Raw genomic sequence first — 19,956 nt, forward strand, 5'->3', positions numbered from 1 at the left:
GTATAATGCCTGTTGCTTCATTTTATATGTTTTCATATTTTTAAACTTCATTTTCAGAGTATGTGGATACACTGATGGAATCTTTAATGCAAAGACGATACCAGCTGGATAATTACGGAGTTGCAAGAACAGATGTCAAGCAGACAATGTCAAGCATGCCTGGATTCTAAACAAATGACTATCACAGAGTGGAGAAAACAGAAGCTGTGCAAAGACACAGATCACGATTCAATGCTATTTGATAAGCTGTTTATGTGATGAATATCAAGTGATGACCAAAACAAGATATTATAGTGTTATGAACATTTTTATTAATTTATTTATGGTCTAGCATATTGAAAGCCGGTGTAGATTTCTGATGGGAAACTGTCTCTAATCTTCACAACAACACATGCAGGAAGCACACGGCGATTTCTTTGACCAATCCATCTCGCAAATCGTCTATAAGCAACATATCTGTAAAGGAAGAAACAGCAAAGAAATTGTAAATATTCAATACATCGTGCATATTTTATGGAAACATTACTGTTTCAATGTGTTTGCATCAGATGATTGTTGTTCTAATAATTATCTTTAGAAACTAAAACGTGACCATGTTTTAATTGTTTATTAAATAAAGGTCATTTTGTGAGGGCACATGTACCTTGAAAATATTGGCATTTAAATAATATCACATGACTTTATATTTTTATGTGTACAATAGAGCTATTCTAGGAAATGCATTAAAAAAGATGAAATTGTATGCTAAACTATGCCAGGGTCTACTATGCTGCATTTGACCATTAATTTTTACTGTGTCAAATGGATACAATTATGTAAATTGAATCAGATTGTTCTTCTTACTCGTGAATGGGATCATTGTCATCGAGTGGTCCGTCCATACGAACATAGTCCAACATGGCCAACTCCAAGACATGCATGTTGAGGCAGTTTACAATAAATCCCTCGTGCTGTGACACACACTCAACATCTGCCATGTCGGCCTTGTATCTAGCTGCTGGCACCTCCATACAACATAGGCATTCTTCTACAGTGGCCATCAAGGCACAATTACCACAGTCACACCTGAAACAAACATGTATTTATTAACCAAAAGTGAAGGAAATGGATTGTATTCTTAAAGATGTCATGAATATTTATTAAAAGTAACTGACCTACTTTTCTTTCCAACTTTTTTCTCCACAAAGACAGCAGACCCTAGTTTTATTAAGTACATAATAGGTACTACATACACTGAGAAGATCAGAAACACATTGGATGTTGAAAAATAAATAATATGAGCAAGTTGTAAGCAGCATTTTGTAACAATGACTTGATAATATTAATATACCATAATCCCTTTTACGATTAAAAAAACACCCCGTTATTGATAAATAGTAGATGTATATATTTTTTAATGTTTTTATTTGTAATGTGTGTTGGTTTTTTATTATTATTTATTGTAAAATACTTATGGAAGGCCTTGAAAAGAAATTGTATGTTTCTGGAAAATCAAACCTACCAAGAAAAAAGGCTGGCTTTTATTTTTGATTTGTTAAAAAATGTTTGTGAAATGAGTACATGTACATATGAAACACTTTATCTGGACGAACAAGGATGAATGTAGTTATTAATAGCTTGTATTTGTACAAATCTGGTCACTTCCCCTACCCCATGAAGAAAATAGTTGACAGGGCTTTAGATATCTCTAATTTGGACACAACAGGGATTTTTTTTTAAAGTACATCAAGGTCTTATAATACTGTAATGTTATTTCAATTACTGAAGGGCCGGCATGTTGTACTTAATTTGAGCATGTTTATGTTGGGTATACTTATTTGGAGTAAAGCATTTATCACCTTAGCTTCGTTGCAATCTAAAGCCCAGACTTCATAGGAATATGATATTAATTCTTTAGGGATGTTCCACAATTGATCCAACAGGTGGGAGAGCACAATAACTATTTTACACTTGGTGATGTATAATTTTCTATGCATACATGATTTAAGCATATTTATTTTGTGGGTGGTGGGTATCTAAAACCGGACACCCTCCATCTTTCATGGAACAGCCCTTAGTTAATTACGCGTGTTTGTGTGTGTGTGTGTGGGGGGGGGGGGGGAATTAATATTTATATACATGTCCAAATAATAAATTATTATTTTATCATCATTTGTTATTATTATTGTTATTATTATTTTATCATGACCTACTGAAAACCAGAAATGCCTGCAAACATCTTGAGGTACTAGTATTCTTTGAATTTGCTTCTTCGGCAATTGAAGTAAATTAAACAATGTCACCATTTTTGGTGGGTACACTGAGGTGGTTTGATTCTCGGGTAAGCACTCAAAACTAACTTAATACTCCATACCCACAAGCTGTTTGAGCACTCAAAAGTAAAATGAGCACCGATATTACAGCACAGAGGTGGATCCAGTCATTACAACATTTAAAAAAGGATTCGTGAGTTTTCAGATGGCAAATGATCCGAGTTTCCAAAGGGACTGAAATCTCTAAAGGGGTTTGGGGGCATTGTGCCAGAAAATTATGAAATGTGTTAGCAGGGCAAATTAGTGTTATATTGTGAATGTTTAATTTGAAGAAAAAAAGAAAAGAAAAAAAAGGACATTCAAATTGATGCAAACTGGCCAGGATTTTATATTGGAGTGGGGAGGGGACCTACAATATGTATGTGTGTAATTATTTGTAAAAATGGGTGGGACATAACCCACTGGTCTCATGCACTGTCGGTTTAGGATTGCCCATTGGACTACTTCTCTTTCCATCCATCCTTAACCAATGTCTGACGTCATATAACCGTAAATAAAATATGTTGAATAAAACACTTCTTTCTTTCCATCCAGTACACCATGACTCGTATATCAAGGACTGTAGTATGTGCTATCCTGTCTGTGGGTTGGTACACAAAGTTCACTTGCTACTAATGGATTTTTTAAAATTTATTTGTCATGTAATTTAGTTTGCATGGTGAGGGGCCCCCGAACCTGAAGTGCCCAGACCCAACCCAAGGTCTATATTCCGGCTCTGCCTTAATAACTGTAAAAAAAATGACCATATGTTTGATATCCAATAGGCTAGCTGATGATTAATAAATCAATGTGCTCTAGTGGTGTCGTTAAAAAACAACTAACTTACTTTAAAAAAAAAAAGGTTTGATAAGAATGGGGTGGGGCATGGCCTCCCTCTCCCCACCCCCGTCTCTCTGGCGTAGCCAGAATTTTATATATTGGGGGGGGGGGGGGGAGAGAGAGACACTGAATACATGTATATATGATTTAAAAATAAAAAAAACCTAACAAAAGCAACAAACGATGGGGTGGGGAAAAGGCTTTCTTTCAGAAAAATTTAAATTGGAAATAATTTCAATTTGGGTTCACGTAAGAACAAAAGTAAATGTTTTGGGACTAACAAAAATACTATTGTTGTGTGCAATTTAGAAAACAATTGTCCTATAACAGTATAACTTATATAACTTAGGCCCTATACCGTATACGTGGTCGGACACCGTTTGAAGGTTCTGACAACCGACGCTGATGTCGCGTATTCATTTAATTTTCAACTTCAACAGAAATAAAAGAAGTATAATAAATGACAAACGTAATACAAAAATCGCGTACAAGCGGTACAAACAAAAGGTAGGTAATCCTACTAATAGTCATTACCGTCCACAACTTACCAGCCAAGATCGCCAAATCTGCCGTCTGGTATGGGCCTGGCACCATCGGTGTCTCCACCCTCCGACTCGCTATCCGTTTCTTCTTCCGTATCACTGTTGTTAATAAATATGTGTCTTTCTTCATTTACCAACGGCTCAAACTGATATGGCAAAATGTTTTGCGAACGAACATTCATTTTTTTTGGTAAGCTCTGCTAGTCTTGGATTCTTTGTGAGCGGTACCGACTAATGCTAAGTGTAAGGCTTTTCAGATCAAGCGTCTCGTCTCTGACGTCACGGACCACGTGATCGCCTTGCTCATTAAAGATCGGCAATTTCCGCTAAGAGCTCGTATCTGGGGTTCTTTTATGGAGATATTTTAAGTAATTAATTTTTTATAATTTTTTTTTTTAGGTGATTCAATTTATAATTAATTGTACATGGTTGGTGCCAAATATGGTTTACGTGTCATGTTTCCTTTAAGCTGCTACAGTTGGTAACGACACGGCAAATTGTAGTGTGGTCTTTTTATTACATAACTTTAACAGTATAGTGCCTACCAATACATATCATCCCCCCAAAAACATTTACAAGCTATTATATTAATTTATATTAATGCAAATGACCGACAGGTTAACAGGTGACGTCACAGTTTGAAGTTGAATTGCATCATTCTCCACATTAACAAGCTAATGGCTGCTATTTCACTGAATACGCGATGAATATTTTCTATGTACTTTATATTTTTCAGGGGGGCGAGACGTAGCCCAGTGGTAAAGCCCCCGCTTGATGCGCGGTCGGTTGGGGATCGATCCCCTTCAGTGGGCCCGTTGCGCTATTTCTCGCTCCAGCCAGTGCACCACGACTGGTACAACAAAGGCCGTGGTATGTGCTATCCTGTCTATTGGATGGTGTATATAAAACATCCCTTGCTGCTAATCGAAAAGAGTAGCCCATGAAGTGGCGACAGCGGGTTTCTTCTCAATATATGTGTGGTCCTTAACCATATGTCCGACGCCATATAACCGTAAAATAAAATGTGTTGAGTGCGTCGTTAAATAAAACATTTCCTTTCCTTCCTTTCCTTATAGTTTTCAGTTGGAGTCACAAGGAAAGAATTGTTTACACCGAGTGGCAGCACATTACAAGTTTGAGATGCTTGAGTTAATCATGCAAACAGGATACGTGGCATCCATTCATTTGTAGCTACTTTGAGAAACCAAATCCCATAGGCGACAATAGTAACACATGTGGGTAAAACTCCTACCTGCAGCGTATAACTCGACATATACACCACGCATTTAAATACTACCACCCCTCACCCTTACAGTAAATCAGACAAAAATGGGGGTCAAGCTGCTCATTTGAGCGATAACGGGTAGCGTCTATGATCACCCTAGTTCCGCACATAGTTTGAGTACTGTTGTTTTACAGGTACCTCATACATGTTTCAAGCACAAGGCTACTCAACACAGTAGTACAAGATGAAATAAAATTGCATTCATGTTTTGCCCAGATGAATGGCCTTGTGCTGTTAACTGCTCTATTAAAATCGGTTGATTTAGGATCGATCCCCGTTGGTGGGCCCATTGTGCTATTTCTCTTTCCGCAACAGGTATATCAAAGGCCGTGCTATGTAGAAACATATCGGGTTTCCTCTCTGAGACTATATATACAAATTGTCAAATGTTTCACACCCAGTAGCTGTGATTAATATATCAGTGTCAGGGCCGTAGCTAGCAACTGCCCCCTTGCCCCCCCCCCCCCCCGAAAAAAATCCGGAAAGCATTAAAGAAACTTAAACAAAAATTCTCTTCTTAACTGTTTAAGGAGTTTTAGACTATTAACTACTCAGTTGCCCCCCCCCCCCCCCCATACAAAAAATCCTAGCTACGGCCCTGAGTGTGCTCCAGTGGTAACACCTCACCCACTAAAAATAAATATTCATTATTATTATTGTTTTGTGGTTTTATTTGGGAAGTTTAGGGGGAGGGGGTGTTGTTGGTGTTGCTTTTGGTGGTGTTGTTGTTGTTTTGTTTGTTTGTTTGTTGTTGGGTTTGTTTTGTTTGTTTTTTAGTTATTATTTTGGGGTGTTGGGGGGGTGTTGTTGGGTTGGGGGGGTTTGGGAGGGGGGTTTTGGGGGGGATGTTTATTTGTTTTTGTACCTGGTGTCCTGATCTTAGTTCAAATCAAATTGCGGTCATTTACTGGCTAGATAAAAACACTAAGACAAGTCCTGCCACGTGTATAACCATTGTCAGCCATAGCGGTATTGAATTCTCGGGGAGATGCTGTTTGCTATATACTCTATAGCTATACCTTTATGTTATACTGTTATACATTGTACATCACATAGTGCATGTACACTGTAAATCAAATACATTTAATATCCAGGGTAGATAATTCTTAACGGCTTGATTGTTTTGTGTTTTATCTCCCTTCTCGATGGACTTGCAATACAGTTGAAGTGAATAATATATGTCCTGGACAGACAGCTTAAATAGATTAGGTGTATGCCCAGGACAGCGTGCTTGAACCTGGATTGGATATAAGCACGAAAATAAGTTGAAATGAAAAATGAATTATATCAACCAAACATATTTAGTTGAAAATCAATCTAATATTAGTAATGTCAATCAGTAGCAAACGTTTATAGATGAATAGTGTATAGTATGCTGTGACTAAAATGATATATTGCTTGTAAATGGATGAACGTGAAAATAATGTTTATTTAGTTTCTTGGATAATAAGACAGAATATGGAGAAAATATGTTCTTTTACATTCGATGGAGATATGTGGCGATTTAAAGAAATTGATTTGGCTGCTCCTTGGTGATCACCTAGATGTCAAAGCTAAACTGTCCATTGAAATTAACTCTACCGAAACAGGGTTTTTTGTTTGTTGGAAAACCTGGTTTTTGAGTATATATAAGAAATATAATATTGTATTCGTTATAAACCTATCAAACTATCTTTCGCTCATCATTTGGCATTTTGACACAACTCAAAACTTATGATATTTAATGACCACATATTATGTTTTTTTGTTTCTATAACAACAAAACATTTTCTTTTAATGTACATATACATAAACAAAATCAAATAAAAAAAAGTTCTTTCGCTCACAAGTATCCACGCACACAGAGATACGCACAGACGCACGCGCACACTCGCAACGTACTTAAAAATACGTACACGTCATATACATCAGACCACAAGGAAAGTAAACAATGAATGAAACCTCAAATACAAATCTTAAAATAAACCGCTACAATTCACAGCTGTATTAGTGTTATGTCCATCAGTATAAATATAAATCTACTCGGGGCAGTTAGTACGTGTCAGTAGTACGTGCGTTTCTACATTTGTCATGGAAAGGGAATATTACATAATAATTGTTGAATACAATTACGGTGACAATAGACGGTCGTCATTACCAGCAGGTATTCGGATTATGTGTCAAGTATAGTTATAAATACAAGATGCACGCAAACAAATCTAAACATCGCTAATGCGAGCACAGATTCTGTTATTTAGAACAGCTTTTTCAGTCATTGTTACAAATCGTCAAATAGCTGTGCCGATCCATCTTGGTGTTTGAACCCTAATTGGTTGTTGTATGAGTAGTAGTAGTTGTTGTTGTTCTTCTTCTTCTTCTTGTTCTGATTGTATTATTATTATTATTATTGTTATTATTGTTATTATTATTTATTGTTATTGCTGCTGCTGTTCTTGTTATTACTATCATCATTGTTATTGATATTGTTATTATTATCATCATTATCATCATCATCATCATTATTATTATTATTATTATTATTATTATTATTATTATTATTATTATTATTATTATAGAAATCATCAATAGCAGCAGCAGCTGTATTGGTTCACCAAAGAAGGAGGTCAAGGTGGCAGTTCCATCCTACGTGCCCTTTTAGTTTCAAAAAGCCCCATTTGTCTACCAGGAGAAGACCCTATACCACTGATCCCAAATTACCTTTGTCTACAATCATATTTATTTCAAGCTATGTCATGTTACACGTTTAATATTCAAATGTCGATTTATTTTAAACTGTTACGTTCCACGTTTAATAGCCAATTGTCGATGTATTTTAATACATGTTACGTTCCACGTTTAACTGTCAAATGTTGATTAATTTTAAACTATGTTAGGTTCCACGTTTAATTGTCAAATGTCGATTTCTTTTTAACTATGTTACGTTCCACGTTTGTCAAATGTCAGTGTAGTTTAATCCATGTTACGTTCCACGTTTAATAGTCAAAATGTCGATGTATTTTAAAGTATATTACGTTCAACGTTTGAACAGTCAAATGTTGATGTATTTTAAACCGTGTTACGTTTCATGTTTAATAGTCAAATGTCGATGTTTGACATTGGCCAATAACTGATCAGAATGTATTCTAACTCTGTCGTCTCTGGCGGTTTCCGTCACTCCACGACAAAACCTATAGTGGTGTAGCAGTCCGTCGTCAGGGGAGACCAGATGGACCTTAAACCCAGCTCTGTACATGTCTTTGTCAATCAGGTGAATCCTGACCGCGGAGACTCGCTCGGATATCACGATCTGTTTGCTTCTTCTTTTCCATGGAAACTCTGTTTTGTCTCGACGTATTCGCAACAGCGGCGTCACGTCATACTTCTGAACGTCGGCAGAGTTCGAGAGACCGTCTGTATCCGGCTTCCATTCACTGTTAGTGCAGAAAAATGCATTCTGGAACAAAAGCGATCCAACATTTGGGAATTTTCTTTCAACACTCTTAATATAACTTCGCAAGTCGGCGTGTTTTTTAGGCATTATTACTTCATCCAAGTCAGCGAACATGATGTATCTGGAGACGAACATGTTTCTGTACAGACAGTCGTTGTTTACAACATCTTGCCCGTAGTAATGAGCGTTTCGTACTGGCAGAGCCCAGTTTACAATCTCAAGCAGGCCATCGTTCACGTATGTGTCCAAAATGGTATTCACGTCCGGCGAAGCACTTGAGTAGTAAATAACAAATCGCTGCGCACCGAGAAGTCTGTTCGTTTCAATGATAGAGATGGTCTTATTCGTTTCTCTGAAGTTCGAATGTACCACGGGTATACACACGGTTATGTCCGTCCTTTTCCTGTCTGGGTATCTGACCTCTATGATGTTGGTGACATTTTTAAAATCATTTACAGTAACTGACACGGCAAAAGGTCTTTGTCCTTTCTTGACTGGACATGAGGTAATCGTACCAGTGTACCTACAAACAATGAATAATACAACGCATTAATTCCTTTAATTTTCAACATATGCATTATTCTTCAATTTTCAACAATCAACTATATTTTTCCTGGGCCAGTTTATAATTTTATTAAGGGCATTTTGTTGCATCTAAGTCATGCTTAAGATCTACAAACGTTCTTAAACTAATGATCAGTTACTGTACGTTATAAACAAAATTGTGCAACTAATAGAAAGAAAGAAGGAAATGTTTTATTTGACGACGCACTCAACACATTTTATTTACGGTTATATGGCGTCAGACATATGGTTAAGGACCAGACAGATATTGAGAGTGGAAACCCACTGTCGCCACTTCATGGGCTACTCTTTTCGATTAACAGCAAGGGAGTTTTTATATGCACCATCCCATAGACAGGATAGCACATACCACGGCCTTTGATGTACCAGTCGTGGTGCACTGGCTGGAGCGAGATGTAGCCCAATGGGCCCACTGACTGAGATTAAAGATGACACTATTTGAACATTTAAGCTGTGTGCACAGTGTAGACATCTAAACTGTTTACAATCAGGGGTGAGAGGTCGGGCTAGGCCTATTTCTCGTTCCTGCCAGTGTTCTACAGCTGGAGTAACAAGAACCGTGTAATGTATTATTATATATATGGGATCATTGTGCATACACTTTAGATCCCTTGCTGCTAATCCAAATGAGTAGCCAATGGCGTGGCGGCAGCGTGTTTCCTCTCTCATTTTGTGAGTGGCCCTTAACCATATGTTTGATACCATGTAACAGTAATTGACATGTGTTGAGTACATTGTTAAAATTGTTATTCCTTATTGTATACAATGACTAAAATGTTTATAAACAACAATTACATGACGCGGTGTAGCTCGACTTTCGAACTCTGTATTCGATGCTTTCCGTGAAATTTTTGAAATTTAATTAGATGTGCTGAGAAGCAATTTCCTGCATACTATAAACATTGTTACAGTTTATCACAAATAATCAATTGCATTGTCTGCCCCTCCTACCCCCCACCTCATCTATCTCTCTTAAGAACGTTTTCAACCAAATCATAATCTCGTGAGTGCTGCAAAACACAATGTTACCTTAACTTCATTGCCCATTTACTCTGCTCAAATTCAACACATTGACATTTGCAGATGGTATTTTTGTAAATGTCAGTGATTATCTGATAATTTGACGCGCTCTGGCATCATGCATTATATTAATAATAAAAAATATATATATACAGTATATTAGTATGTATATGTAAACGTTGAAGAAGGTGTTGTAGTTCTGTTTAATAGTTTTTTGCAAATGTTACGTTTAATTCCTATTCAATCCTTGTTTTCTTTACATTTGCATGAAAACAAACCCAAACCCCGACAAGTTTTATATACAATATATCATCTAAAATGTACGAAGTTGACTTATTTCCATTTTACAAAATTCTCTGTATGTTTCGAATACAGGTTCGTTCTCCTATAAATAACTACGGCTAATCGCATAACAAAAGCATCACTCTATAGTGTGTTTCAAACTAATGTTGTTTTCCACCTTCCTAGCGGAATATATTGTAGTATGATCTATATTTAAGAAACAATTTGAAAACATAAGACAATAAACGGCGCGGATTCAGGCGGGGAGTCCAGGTGACACGCCTCCCTCTATTTTTGTCAAACAATATACAGTGTATATATATAGAATACACAACAAATGAAAACATTCTATCCACCTGTTGGAAAGCAACAACGGGTTTTGGGCCCCTGCTATTAAACAAAACTTCTGGATCTGTGCTTGCTATGTCATTAATGTAATGTACTCATACAAAAATAAATATGCACGTGCAATCATAGATTATACTTCGAAAATAATATGTTATTGACCATCGACTTGATATCTACAAGCAATGTTATAGTATTTTGGACATTCAGGGCCGTGTTTAGGGGATGGGCAAGTGGTGGAACCCCCCAAAAAATCTGAACAATAGCTTTTTGGTTTACAAAATTGCTTTGCGCATTACAAAAAGTACAACTTCGTGCATTTTAAATGATGATTTGTATATAAAATATGTCGGGGTTGGCGTTTGTTTTCATGCAAATGTAAAGAAAACAAGTAATGAATAGGAATTAAACGTAACATTTGCAAAAAACTTAGGGTCTAAACAAATGAACAGGACTATACAATCTAATTAAAATTAGCTCCACTATTACATGTGGACCTAAAGACAGCCAGTTGGAGCTCATGTCCACCAATCAAAACCTTACTTGCAGAATCCTGCCAGTGATTTAAAATAATTTGAAAACATTCCGAATTATCCTGAGGGTATACGATATGTTTCGTGTGAATTACGAACGCCTTAAAACATGTTTTATTTTATAAAATAAATAATTTGTAATGTAAAACTGAAGACTGATTTAGTTGGGGTTTTTTTTTATAAATAAATAAAGAATTTTTAATGTAAAATTGAAGACTGATAACGTATTGGTATGGTTCGCTGTACTGCGGCCACTAAAATAGACTCGCCCGATATTTTTATGCTCCCAAATAATGTTATAAAAGGCGAAGTGTGATTGGTCAATATTTAAATTATTATTTACAGACGAAATGTTACCTGGACATTGGGGACTACGCAGTGTTGTTAGTTTTAAATCACTGGCAGGATTCTGCAAGTAAGGTTTTGATTGGTGGACATGAGCTCCAACTGGCTGTCTTTAGATCCACATGTAATAGTGGAGCTAATTTTAATTAGATTGAGGACTATAGTAGATAATTCAGCGAGATTTTTACTCAATCCTTATATTATATATTCTTAATATATTTCTAAATCAGATCAAATAACGGAATTAAAAAGATGAATGAATGAATGAATGAATGAACTAAAGTGTAAGAAAGAAAGAATCTTTAACGACATCAAAGTGCTAAACAATACATCGGCTGTTGGGTTTCAAACAAAATTAATGTAAGTGTACGAATGAAATGATGATCAAAATAAATTATCACTAAAAATTCAAAAGTTAAATTAATATAGTGTTAAGAGCTGCACAAAACTACAAACATCACAGGTATCTATATTTACATTTTAAAATAAAATTATGAATCTTGTAAAAAAAATAAAAAGATTCCACCATATTTTGTCTATATAAATTATCTTTCCTCGTCGGCTTCAGATCCTATTACACTACATTATCAGTAGCCCCCCGAGAAATGGAAGTAAACACTAGAGATTACACTCTCAGGCGAGATTAAATTGGGTTTATCTCACTGCTCTTACTGTTTTGTCTGCTTATTTAAACACATTCTTTTTTCTCAAGAAGTCTATTTTTGATAACACATGCGTTGTTTACATATGTACGTGTGTTGGCAATTTCAAGACCTACGACTGGCTGCTCCTAGGTGATGACCAGGTCACTGGTGTCATGCAGCCAATAAAAAACAACACCGTTGAAATAGATTACACTGTGACGTATAGTTAACCTGACAATCATATGTCTGTGACGCGTAAGTTAGCTACAAGTGCAACGGTTGTAAATAACTTTGGGTTGAAAAAGATGTTAAAATTTGCATAAAACCTGTTTTGTTTTTAGGATATGTAAGAAATAGAACAATACATTCGTGTCCTTTATATACGGTACCATGTATCTCACAACTCGTTATTTAAAAACGTATCATACTCGCTTTCGCTCGTTAGATACGTTTTAAAGGCATACTGTCACGGATTTCTCTTATTTCTCTAAAAATGGATGCTAAATAAAAATTACATTAATTGTTGGAAACCAAATCTAGCTATCGCATCACCTTAACTGAACCATGATGGAGTGAAATCCATGTCAACCCTCTCGGCAATTTTAGTTTTTGAATTATGGACCATTGCCATAATTCAATTATTTTTACAAAATGTCATTAATAAATGGAGTATGGTGGTTATGAAGATGGTTGAATAAAGTACATTTATGGACAAATCAAATAATTTTTGTTAAAGTAATACTTTGTTAGACCATTAAATAGGTCAGTAGTCTGTGACAATATGCCTTTAAAACAATTTATTGTGAGATAAATGGTATCTAACGGCCGCTCATTTATTATTCTCTATATAATGTTCATTGTAATCATTTACAACAGAACAGAACAGAACAGAACTTTATTTACACTTATGGCCCCCATTCGGTGGCATCAGAGGAACATATATAATAATAAACATACAAATTGTCAAGATGATTTCAGGAATATATATACCACAATACAAACAGATGAGCAGCTAAATATTACAAACAGTTAAAATTACACGTAAGTCAAGAAGCACAAAATTGTGTGCTAATAATTGATATAAACTTACACAATTTTTTAAGAACACTAATACGTTTTGAGCTGAAGAGTTGTTGGAATTTGTATATATTTGATCTATTTACATAGTATTTGTTAAGATATTTTAATCTTTCTTGTCTAAATTTTTTGCATATAAATAGATAATGAAATTCATCTCCAACAATATTGCTATTACAAAGCGTACAGTTTCTATTTTCATATAAACTATTTGTCCACTTCCCCTTTTCAACTGGTAAAACGTGATTTGAAATTCTAAATCGAAAAAATGTTGTGTACATTGTTTTATCCAGAATGTTAAAATATGATTCTAGTTCCAATTGTTCTTTAAATATTCTATAAGTAGTTCCTTTGCTGGTCGTAAAGATGTCATTTCTCCATGTTTGTAGATACTGATCAGACAGTCTTCTCTTCACAACTCTTTTTAACCACTCCACTGATTTAAATGACTGCTGGTCTCAAACGTTATTCAATCCAAGCTGGTAAAATATATATCTGATGTTAATTATCCATTTATAATGCGTACCGAATTGAATAAAATCGTAATACATTATTTGGTAAGCCTTTACAGATGGTTTTAGGCTTTTAGCCGTTAACAGGCGTGACCAAAAGCAAATTATTCTTAGATGTATTTTCAGAGATAGAGGTGTTCTTCCATATTCACCATATAACATATATATTGGAGTACTTTTCCTGACAGGCGCTAAATATCGTAAGAATTGAATATGAAACTTTTCTATAATATTTATATTTTCAAATCCCAAAATTTCACAGCCATATAGTAATATAGGAACAACTATCACAGTGTAATCTATTTCAACAAACCTTTCAAAACTGACACATCTTAAAATTAATCGGTCTTTATTTGTATTATTATTATTTAAAATGCAGAGAGACAATATAAGACTAAGACGATAATATGCTGGGAATACAAATTTAAATCGTCTGCTATTTGGTTTTTTCGGTGTTTATGAAATTAAATTACTTTCTCGATAAACTACACTCACTTGATCTCTAAACGTAACTGTATATTGATGGAACGAATTGAGGAATTAAGTCAACCGTGTTACCGCTATTCAGTCCCACATTATATCTTTGAATGTTATACAGACATTAAGACACTAATTATTTCTTTCTCTCGGTAAACGTTTGTGTACTTTTGAAGCCATGTTTCTAATGACAGCCAACCGCTGTTCTGGATTTGCGAATACATGTTCTTATCTTTCAGTGAACTAGTTTACTTTGTGTTGTTGGCGGATATAAACACTCGAACCAGACACACGATTAGACATCTGGCGACTCAGAAATCAGACGTGGACGTGGTGTAGCTCAGTGCTAGAAGGAAGGAAGTGTTTTATTTAAATACGCACTCAACACATTTTATTTACGGTATATGGTGTCGGACATAATATATTATGGTTAAGGATCACACAGATATTGAGAGAGGAACCCGCTATCGCCACTTCATGGACTACTCGTTTCGATTAGCTGCAAGGGATCGTTTATATGCACCATCCCACAGACAGTATAACACATACCACGGCCTTTGATATATAACACTGGCTGGAGTGAGAAATAACCCAATGGGCCCACCGATGGGAATCGATCCCAGACCGACCGCGCATCAAGCGAACGCTTTACCACTGTGCTACGTCCCGCCCCCTCGGTGGTAGAATGCTGGCCGTTGAGGTGTAATGGGTTGAATGCTGGCCGTCGAGGTGCAATGGGTTGAATGCTGGCCGTCCAGGTGCAATGGTTTGAATGCTGGCCGTCGAGGTACAATGGGTAGAATGCTGGCCGTCGAGGTGCAATGGGTTGAATGCTGCCCGTCGAGGTGCAATGGGTTGAATGCTGCCCGTCGAGGTGCAATGGGTTGAGGTGCAATGGGTTGAATGCTGGCCGTCGAGGTGCAATGGGTTGAATGCTGGCCGTCGAGGTGCAGTGGGTTCAATGCTGGCCGTCGAGGTGCAATGGGTTGAATGCTGCCCGTCGAGGTGCAATGGGTTGAATGCTGGCCGTCGAGGTGCAATGGGTTGAAATGCTGGCCGTTGAGGTGCAATGGGTTGCAGTATCTACCGCTCTCAACAGACTCCGTTTTTTTCCCGATCCAGCCAGCCGATTTCCATAAACGTTTTTAAACAAATTTTCATTCATTTGAAGTTATTTTCGTGCTTGTATCCAATTAATGTTCAAGCACGCTGTCCTGGGCACATTTCTCTGCTATCTGGGCTGTGTGTCCAGGACAGTAAGTTAGTTGTTGGTGAGAGAGAGAAAAGAAGGTGTACTGGTCTTACACCTACCCACTGAGTCGTTAAAACTCACTCTGGGTGGGAGGCGGTACCAAGCTGCGAACCCAGTACCTACCAGCTGTATGTCCTACAGCTTAACCACGACACCACTGAGGCCGGTTATAAACTAATTTAACTGGTTCCAATAGTGGCCAATTGGTTTAATGCGTAGCATAAAAACCAGTCTAGCTAGCGTTAGCACTTAACGGCTAGCTGAATTGATCTCAGTGCAGCATGGCTGGTACATCAAAGATTGTGGCATGTCCTGTCCTTTCTATGGGAAAATGAATATAAAAGATCCCTGCCTGCCTTATCGGTAGGAGTAGCCTGTATGATGGCAGCGGGTTTCATGTTTTTCTCTCTATCGATCAAATGTAAAAAAATAGTATGTTATGATACACACCAAATGGTCGTAGTTTAAAATGTGCTCATGTGTCGTCAAACAAATAATATCCTTTCATTTCCCGAAATTTGATCTTATTCTGTACTCGGCCGTTTGCGCTTGCCAGGCCTAGATCTGAACAAAAACAACGCTGGCCCTTATCTACTGGGTCTTTCGTTCAACCAATTTGAGTACCACTGACATAAATCTGTTAGCAGCTGTATTCAATTAGAATAGGTTTCACTACTACGAATCACCTCCCCCCCCCCCCCCCCCCCCTGGAATTTATTATTTGATGCATATGGCTTACAGATACAAAAACATGTTGAAAAACAAAGGTTAGGCAAATTACTGGATCGTTACGAACTTTTTCACAAGCCATAATTATATGTATCTATAGTCTGTCCCATCCTCCTACACAAATGTTTGTTTTGGTTGGGTTTTTTTTTTATAATTTCAGTTTAGTTTGATGTATGAAGAAAAGAAAAAGTGTTTTGAAACTAACAAAAACAATTACTTTTATTGTTAGTAATTTAGAAAACAATGGGCTCAGAAATGAATAACTTATAGTAAATTCCATGACATGAAAAAGACGTTTCCTATGGGAAGGACTGTAACTGACGGGAATAAATTAAGAGGTTGTGTCACTGTATAATGTTCATTTGATTATTTCTTGTTCCAGCCACTGCTCCACAACTGGTGTAACAAAAGCCGTGGTATGTGCCGTGGTATGCCTGGTGCCTATAAAATATCCCTTGCTGCTAATCAAAAAGAGTAGCCCATAGAGTGACAGCAGCGGGTTTCTATTAACCTTTGTGGTCCGACGCCATATAACCGTAGGTCCTAATTAAAGCGTGTTGAGTGCCATAGACGTGCGGGCTTCCATTTTTGTAGGGGGTGAAGGCTGGGTTTTGCACGAATTAAACGAAAATGCCCGAATCTGGATGACAACATTTGTTCACATTAGCTTTATTACCAAACAGCTATATAGAGTTGCAAACGAATCACTACACATTTTTACGTGGATTACAACTAATTTTGAGGGTAGAATAATGGAAATACATGGTAAAAAAGGTCTCAGGTTAACACATTTTGCCCAAATATCTGTATCAATATTGCCCGAATTTGAGGTTTTGCTCCAGCCCCTCCCTGCTACCATGCCTCGTACATTTTTGTTGAGTGCGTCGGCAAATATATATATTTTTTAATTCTTTCTTTCTAAATTAATGAATACTTATAAATTACCTGTTTTTTCCACCAGAAATATATTTAATATCCCCAACTGATATTTCCGGTTTTCTGGTCGCACGAGTCTTCCATATGTAACAGCGTATTGAGACGGATCCGTTTAATCGTCGACTTAATCCCATAATGCGTATCTTCCAGGCGATCTGATCTCTGTACGCGGAATAAAGGTAGAAATCGCAGTTCTTGTCCGCAGTCTGCCAGTCCATGGCAACCAGTGTTCTCTGCGTCCATGCGGAGTAGGCTGGTATTTTACCCAGGTCAATCTGTTTACCATGTCCACACCGGAGATCACTTACTGTTTTAACTCTCTTCGGACTGTTCGGCGTGTGATGAAAGCTAATTTGAGTCTTCGTTCGTCTGTGATTTGTCAGCTGGATCAACAGCATTACGAAAAACGACGAAAAACTCGCAAGAATCAAAAGTTTTAAAAACAAGCAGTACGTACGGGACATTGTTAATGGCAGGTTTCAAATAAACCAAATACAGTTATTTTTAGTTGTGGCGCTCTTATTCAGCTATCATGCGCCTCGGAAATCCAAAACGTATCCAGCCTGTATAGTGGAACTGAATACAGTCCATCATTTTCTAATTTCTCATTTTAAAGGTACAGTCGCACGGAGTACAGGGTTCGTTATCTCTCATACTGAATTATAACTTGGCTAACTCGCTTACATGCAGGAATTCATGCAGGGTGGGTCTAGATGGTGGTGAAGGAGTCGAGCCATGCTCCCTCGAAAAATATATGTTAATAACTAAGCTGGTTTACCGTTTAACACGTGTTCTTCCATCTTACGACCGAGGTAATTCTATATCAATGTATACCATGATCTTAGAAGATTCCAGTATGCAAGGTGCCGCAGAACAGGGGTCAACTGAGAAATGTTCTTAATTTCAGGTTGGGTGGGGTTGGGGCAATTTATCGATATTAAAACCAGTGGCCCTACATTTTAGGTAGTATAAAATGTATTCGGCTTTAATAAATTTGTTACCGTATGGTCAGCGTGGCTTTAATAATTTGTTACCGTATGGTCAGCGCGGCTTTAATAATTTGTTACCGTATGGTCAGCGCGGCTTTAATGTGTTTTTATTACCCTACCACCACCTCAGTTCAAAATGCCCTGGCTACTTATACTCGAACTTAAGAATTTGTCTCCTACGGCAATATTGTTTTTTCAATGCCGTGGATGAAACGGCCCACCGACAGCAATTTTGACCCTGCCGATGGCAACTGGTTTTTAAAAGTGACTTTTGTAGCAAATAAACATGACTGAAAGGCTAATTTGCTGTATATAGACATATTTCAAATGTACAAATGATATATACTGGCAGATAATGTTGAGGAGCTATACCGACGGCACAGAAGAGCCGTCGGTGATGCTCCCGACTTGCGGCAATTTTGTATATCTCAACAACGGCAATTGTGTACATCTCAACAACGGCAATTGTGTACATCTCAACAACGGCAATTGTCGTCGATGCCGTCGTTAAGTTCGAGCTCTGTAGATTTACATTCGAAATTCTGCATACTTAATTTAAGATATATATTTGCAAGAACTTGTTACAGTTAATACAGTCACACGCAGACAGACACACACACACACACACTGGGAGAGAGGGGAGAGGGAGGGAGAGACCGAGGGGGGGGGGGGGGCACATTTTTGTAGCTTAATATTGAAAAGCATTCAAAATTATTTGCCCTTAATTTGTATAAACATTTGTTTTATTTCAGCTTGAAAAAATCTGGTGTTTTGTTACAACTTAAAAAGGCATTCAAGCGATAATTGTTCGAGTGTTTTACTGTAAATCCTACAGTTTATTGGGTGTGGCTAACTGAACGGGACTGAGTTCGTGCCGTGGTGTAAAAAGATATTCGTTCTAGACAGTCTATTTCGAGTTAAATGTGATAGTTTTCGGTTTACTGTTAAAATAGAACGGGGCTTTTTTTCTTTTTTTTCTTGTGCCAATGTTTGCGCAAGTATAAAAAGGTAAACCGAGGGACAATAGAATTTCCGAAACTATGAAAGAAAGGCAAACAGTGATCACCACTACAACTGAGGGATACGGACTAGTACAGCCCAATTATACGACGCCCAGTGTTGTGTTTGTACGTGACTGTTCGGCGGGTTGCAGTATGAAATGAGCACGAGCTCAGTGTAGTTGGCTCATATGACGCAAACACCCACGTGTGTTCAGCACTAACTACTTACTTAGATCCACTTTAGATCTCCGTGAGCAAGTGTAAGAATATTTAAAGGGGGGGGGGGGGGGGGGGGACGAACTATTCAGGGAAATGTTCGTTCAAGTTTATTTTGTATAAATCACCACAAGAGCACCTTGATTGATTGATTGATTGATTGATTGATTCATTCATTCATTCATTAGTTAATCATCGGCTATTGATGTCAAAGATTTGGTCATTCTGACTCGTAGTCATCAGAGAAAACCGGCCTACAGCAAGGGATCTTTTATATGCACATACCACGGCATTTAACCAGTTGTGGTGTACTGGCTGGAACAGAGAGAGAAAAAAAAAGTTGAAAAGATCCACAGAGGTGAATCGATCCTGCGTCGCAAACACCTTTGGGGAACGATCAACTGCGCTAAATCCCTCAGGAAATGTTAGTTTTTTATAGCCTGAAACGCGATTTGTTGGTATCTGGTGAAGGTGTTTTAGATGACGATATTCCCATGATTCTGTTATTTTATGTTATGTTTATATGAGGACAAAAACATAACACGTTAAGTGGGGATGCACGCCCCTCTCCTCCCGGTTTCTACTTGCCAGTCAGCACATCTGACTAAACAGAATGTTACCATTT

The 19,956-nt window shown here is 37.3% G+C and overlaps 2 protein-coding genes across 2 annotated transcripts; both read right to left on the reverse strand.

Annotated features, from left to right (window-relative positions):
- Positions 1-291: 291 nt before the first annotated feature.
- On the reverse strand, positions 292-4,048 carry LOC121375881 (P2X purinoceptor 7-like). Its single transcript, XM_041503565.1, has 3 exons — positions 3,680-4,048; positions 844-1,065; positions 292-456 (listed from the first exon to the last, which is right to left on the reverse strand). Exons 1-3 carry the CDS (start codon positions 3,853-3,855, stop codon positions 321-323), a joined length of 534 nt encoding a protein of 177 aa, XP_041359499.1. The 5' UTR covers positions 3,856-4,048; the 3' UTR covers positions 292-320.
- A 3,459-nt stretch (positions 4,049-7,507) lies between these two features.
- LOC121374800 lies at positions 7,508-17,523 on the reverse strand. The gene is made up of 2 exons (XM_041501912.1): positions 17,135-17,523; positions 7,508-8,911 (listed from the first exon to the last, which is right to left on the reverse strand). The coding sequence occupies exons 1-2, from the start codon at positions 17,521-17,523 to the stop codon at positions 8,014-8,016; spliced, it is 1,287 nt and encodes a 428-aa protein (XP_041357846.1). The 3' UTR covers positions 7,508-8,013.
- Between the last annotated feature and the right edge of the window lie 2,433 nt (positions 17,524-19,956).

Source organism: Gigantopelta aegis, chromosome 6 (genome assembly GCF_016097555.1).
Source record: "Gigantopelta aegis isolate Gae_Host chromosome 6, Gae_host_genome, whole genome shotgun sequence".
NCBI classification, from domain to species: Eukaryota; Metazoa; Mollusca; class Gastropoda; order Neomphalida; family Peltospiridae; genus Gigantopelta; species Gigantopelta aegis.

What these genes read in the sequence shown, in the direction of transcription:
- LOC121375881 (XM_041503565.1), bottom strand. Translation starts at nt 3,855, where the DNA reads ATGAATGTTCGTTCGCAAAACATTTTGCCATATCAGTTTGAGCCGTTG. An exon ending in AGATTTGGCGATCTTGGCTG is followed by an intron (nt 1,066 to 3,679) that starts GTAAGTTGTGGA and finishes TGTTTGTTTCAG; the next exon opens with GTGTGACTGTGGTAATTGTG. An exon ending in GACAATGATCCCATTCACGA is followed by an intron (nt 457 to 843) that starts GTAAGAAGAACA and finishes CTTCCTTTACAG; the next exon opens with ATATGTTGCTTATAGACGAT.
- LOC121374800 (XM_041501912.1), bottom strand. Translation starts at nt 17,523, where the DNA reads ATGCTGTTGATCCAGCTGACAAATCACAGACGAACGAAGACTCAAATT. An exon ending in ATTTCTGGTGGAAAAAACAG is followed by an intron (nt 8,912 to 17,134) that starts GTAATTTATAAG and finishes CATTGTTTGTAG; the next exon opens with GTACACTGGTACGATTACCT.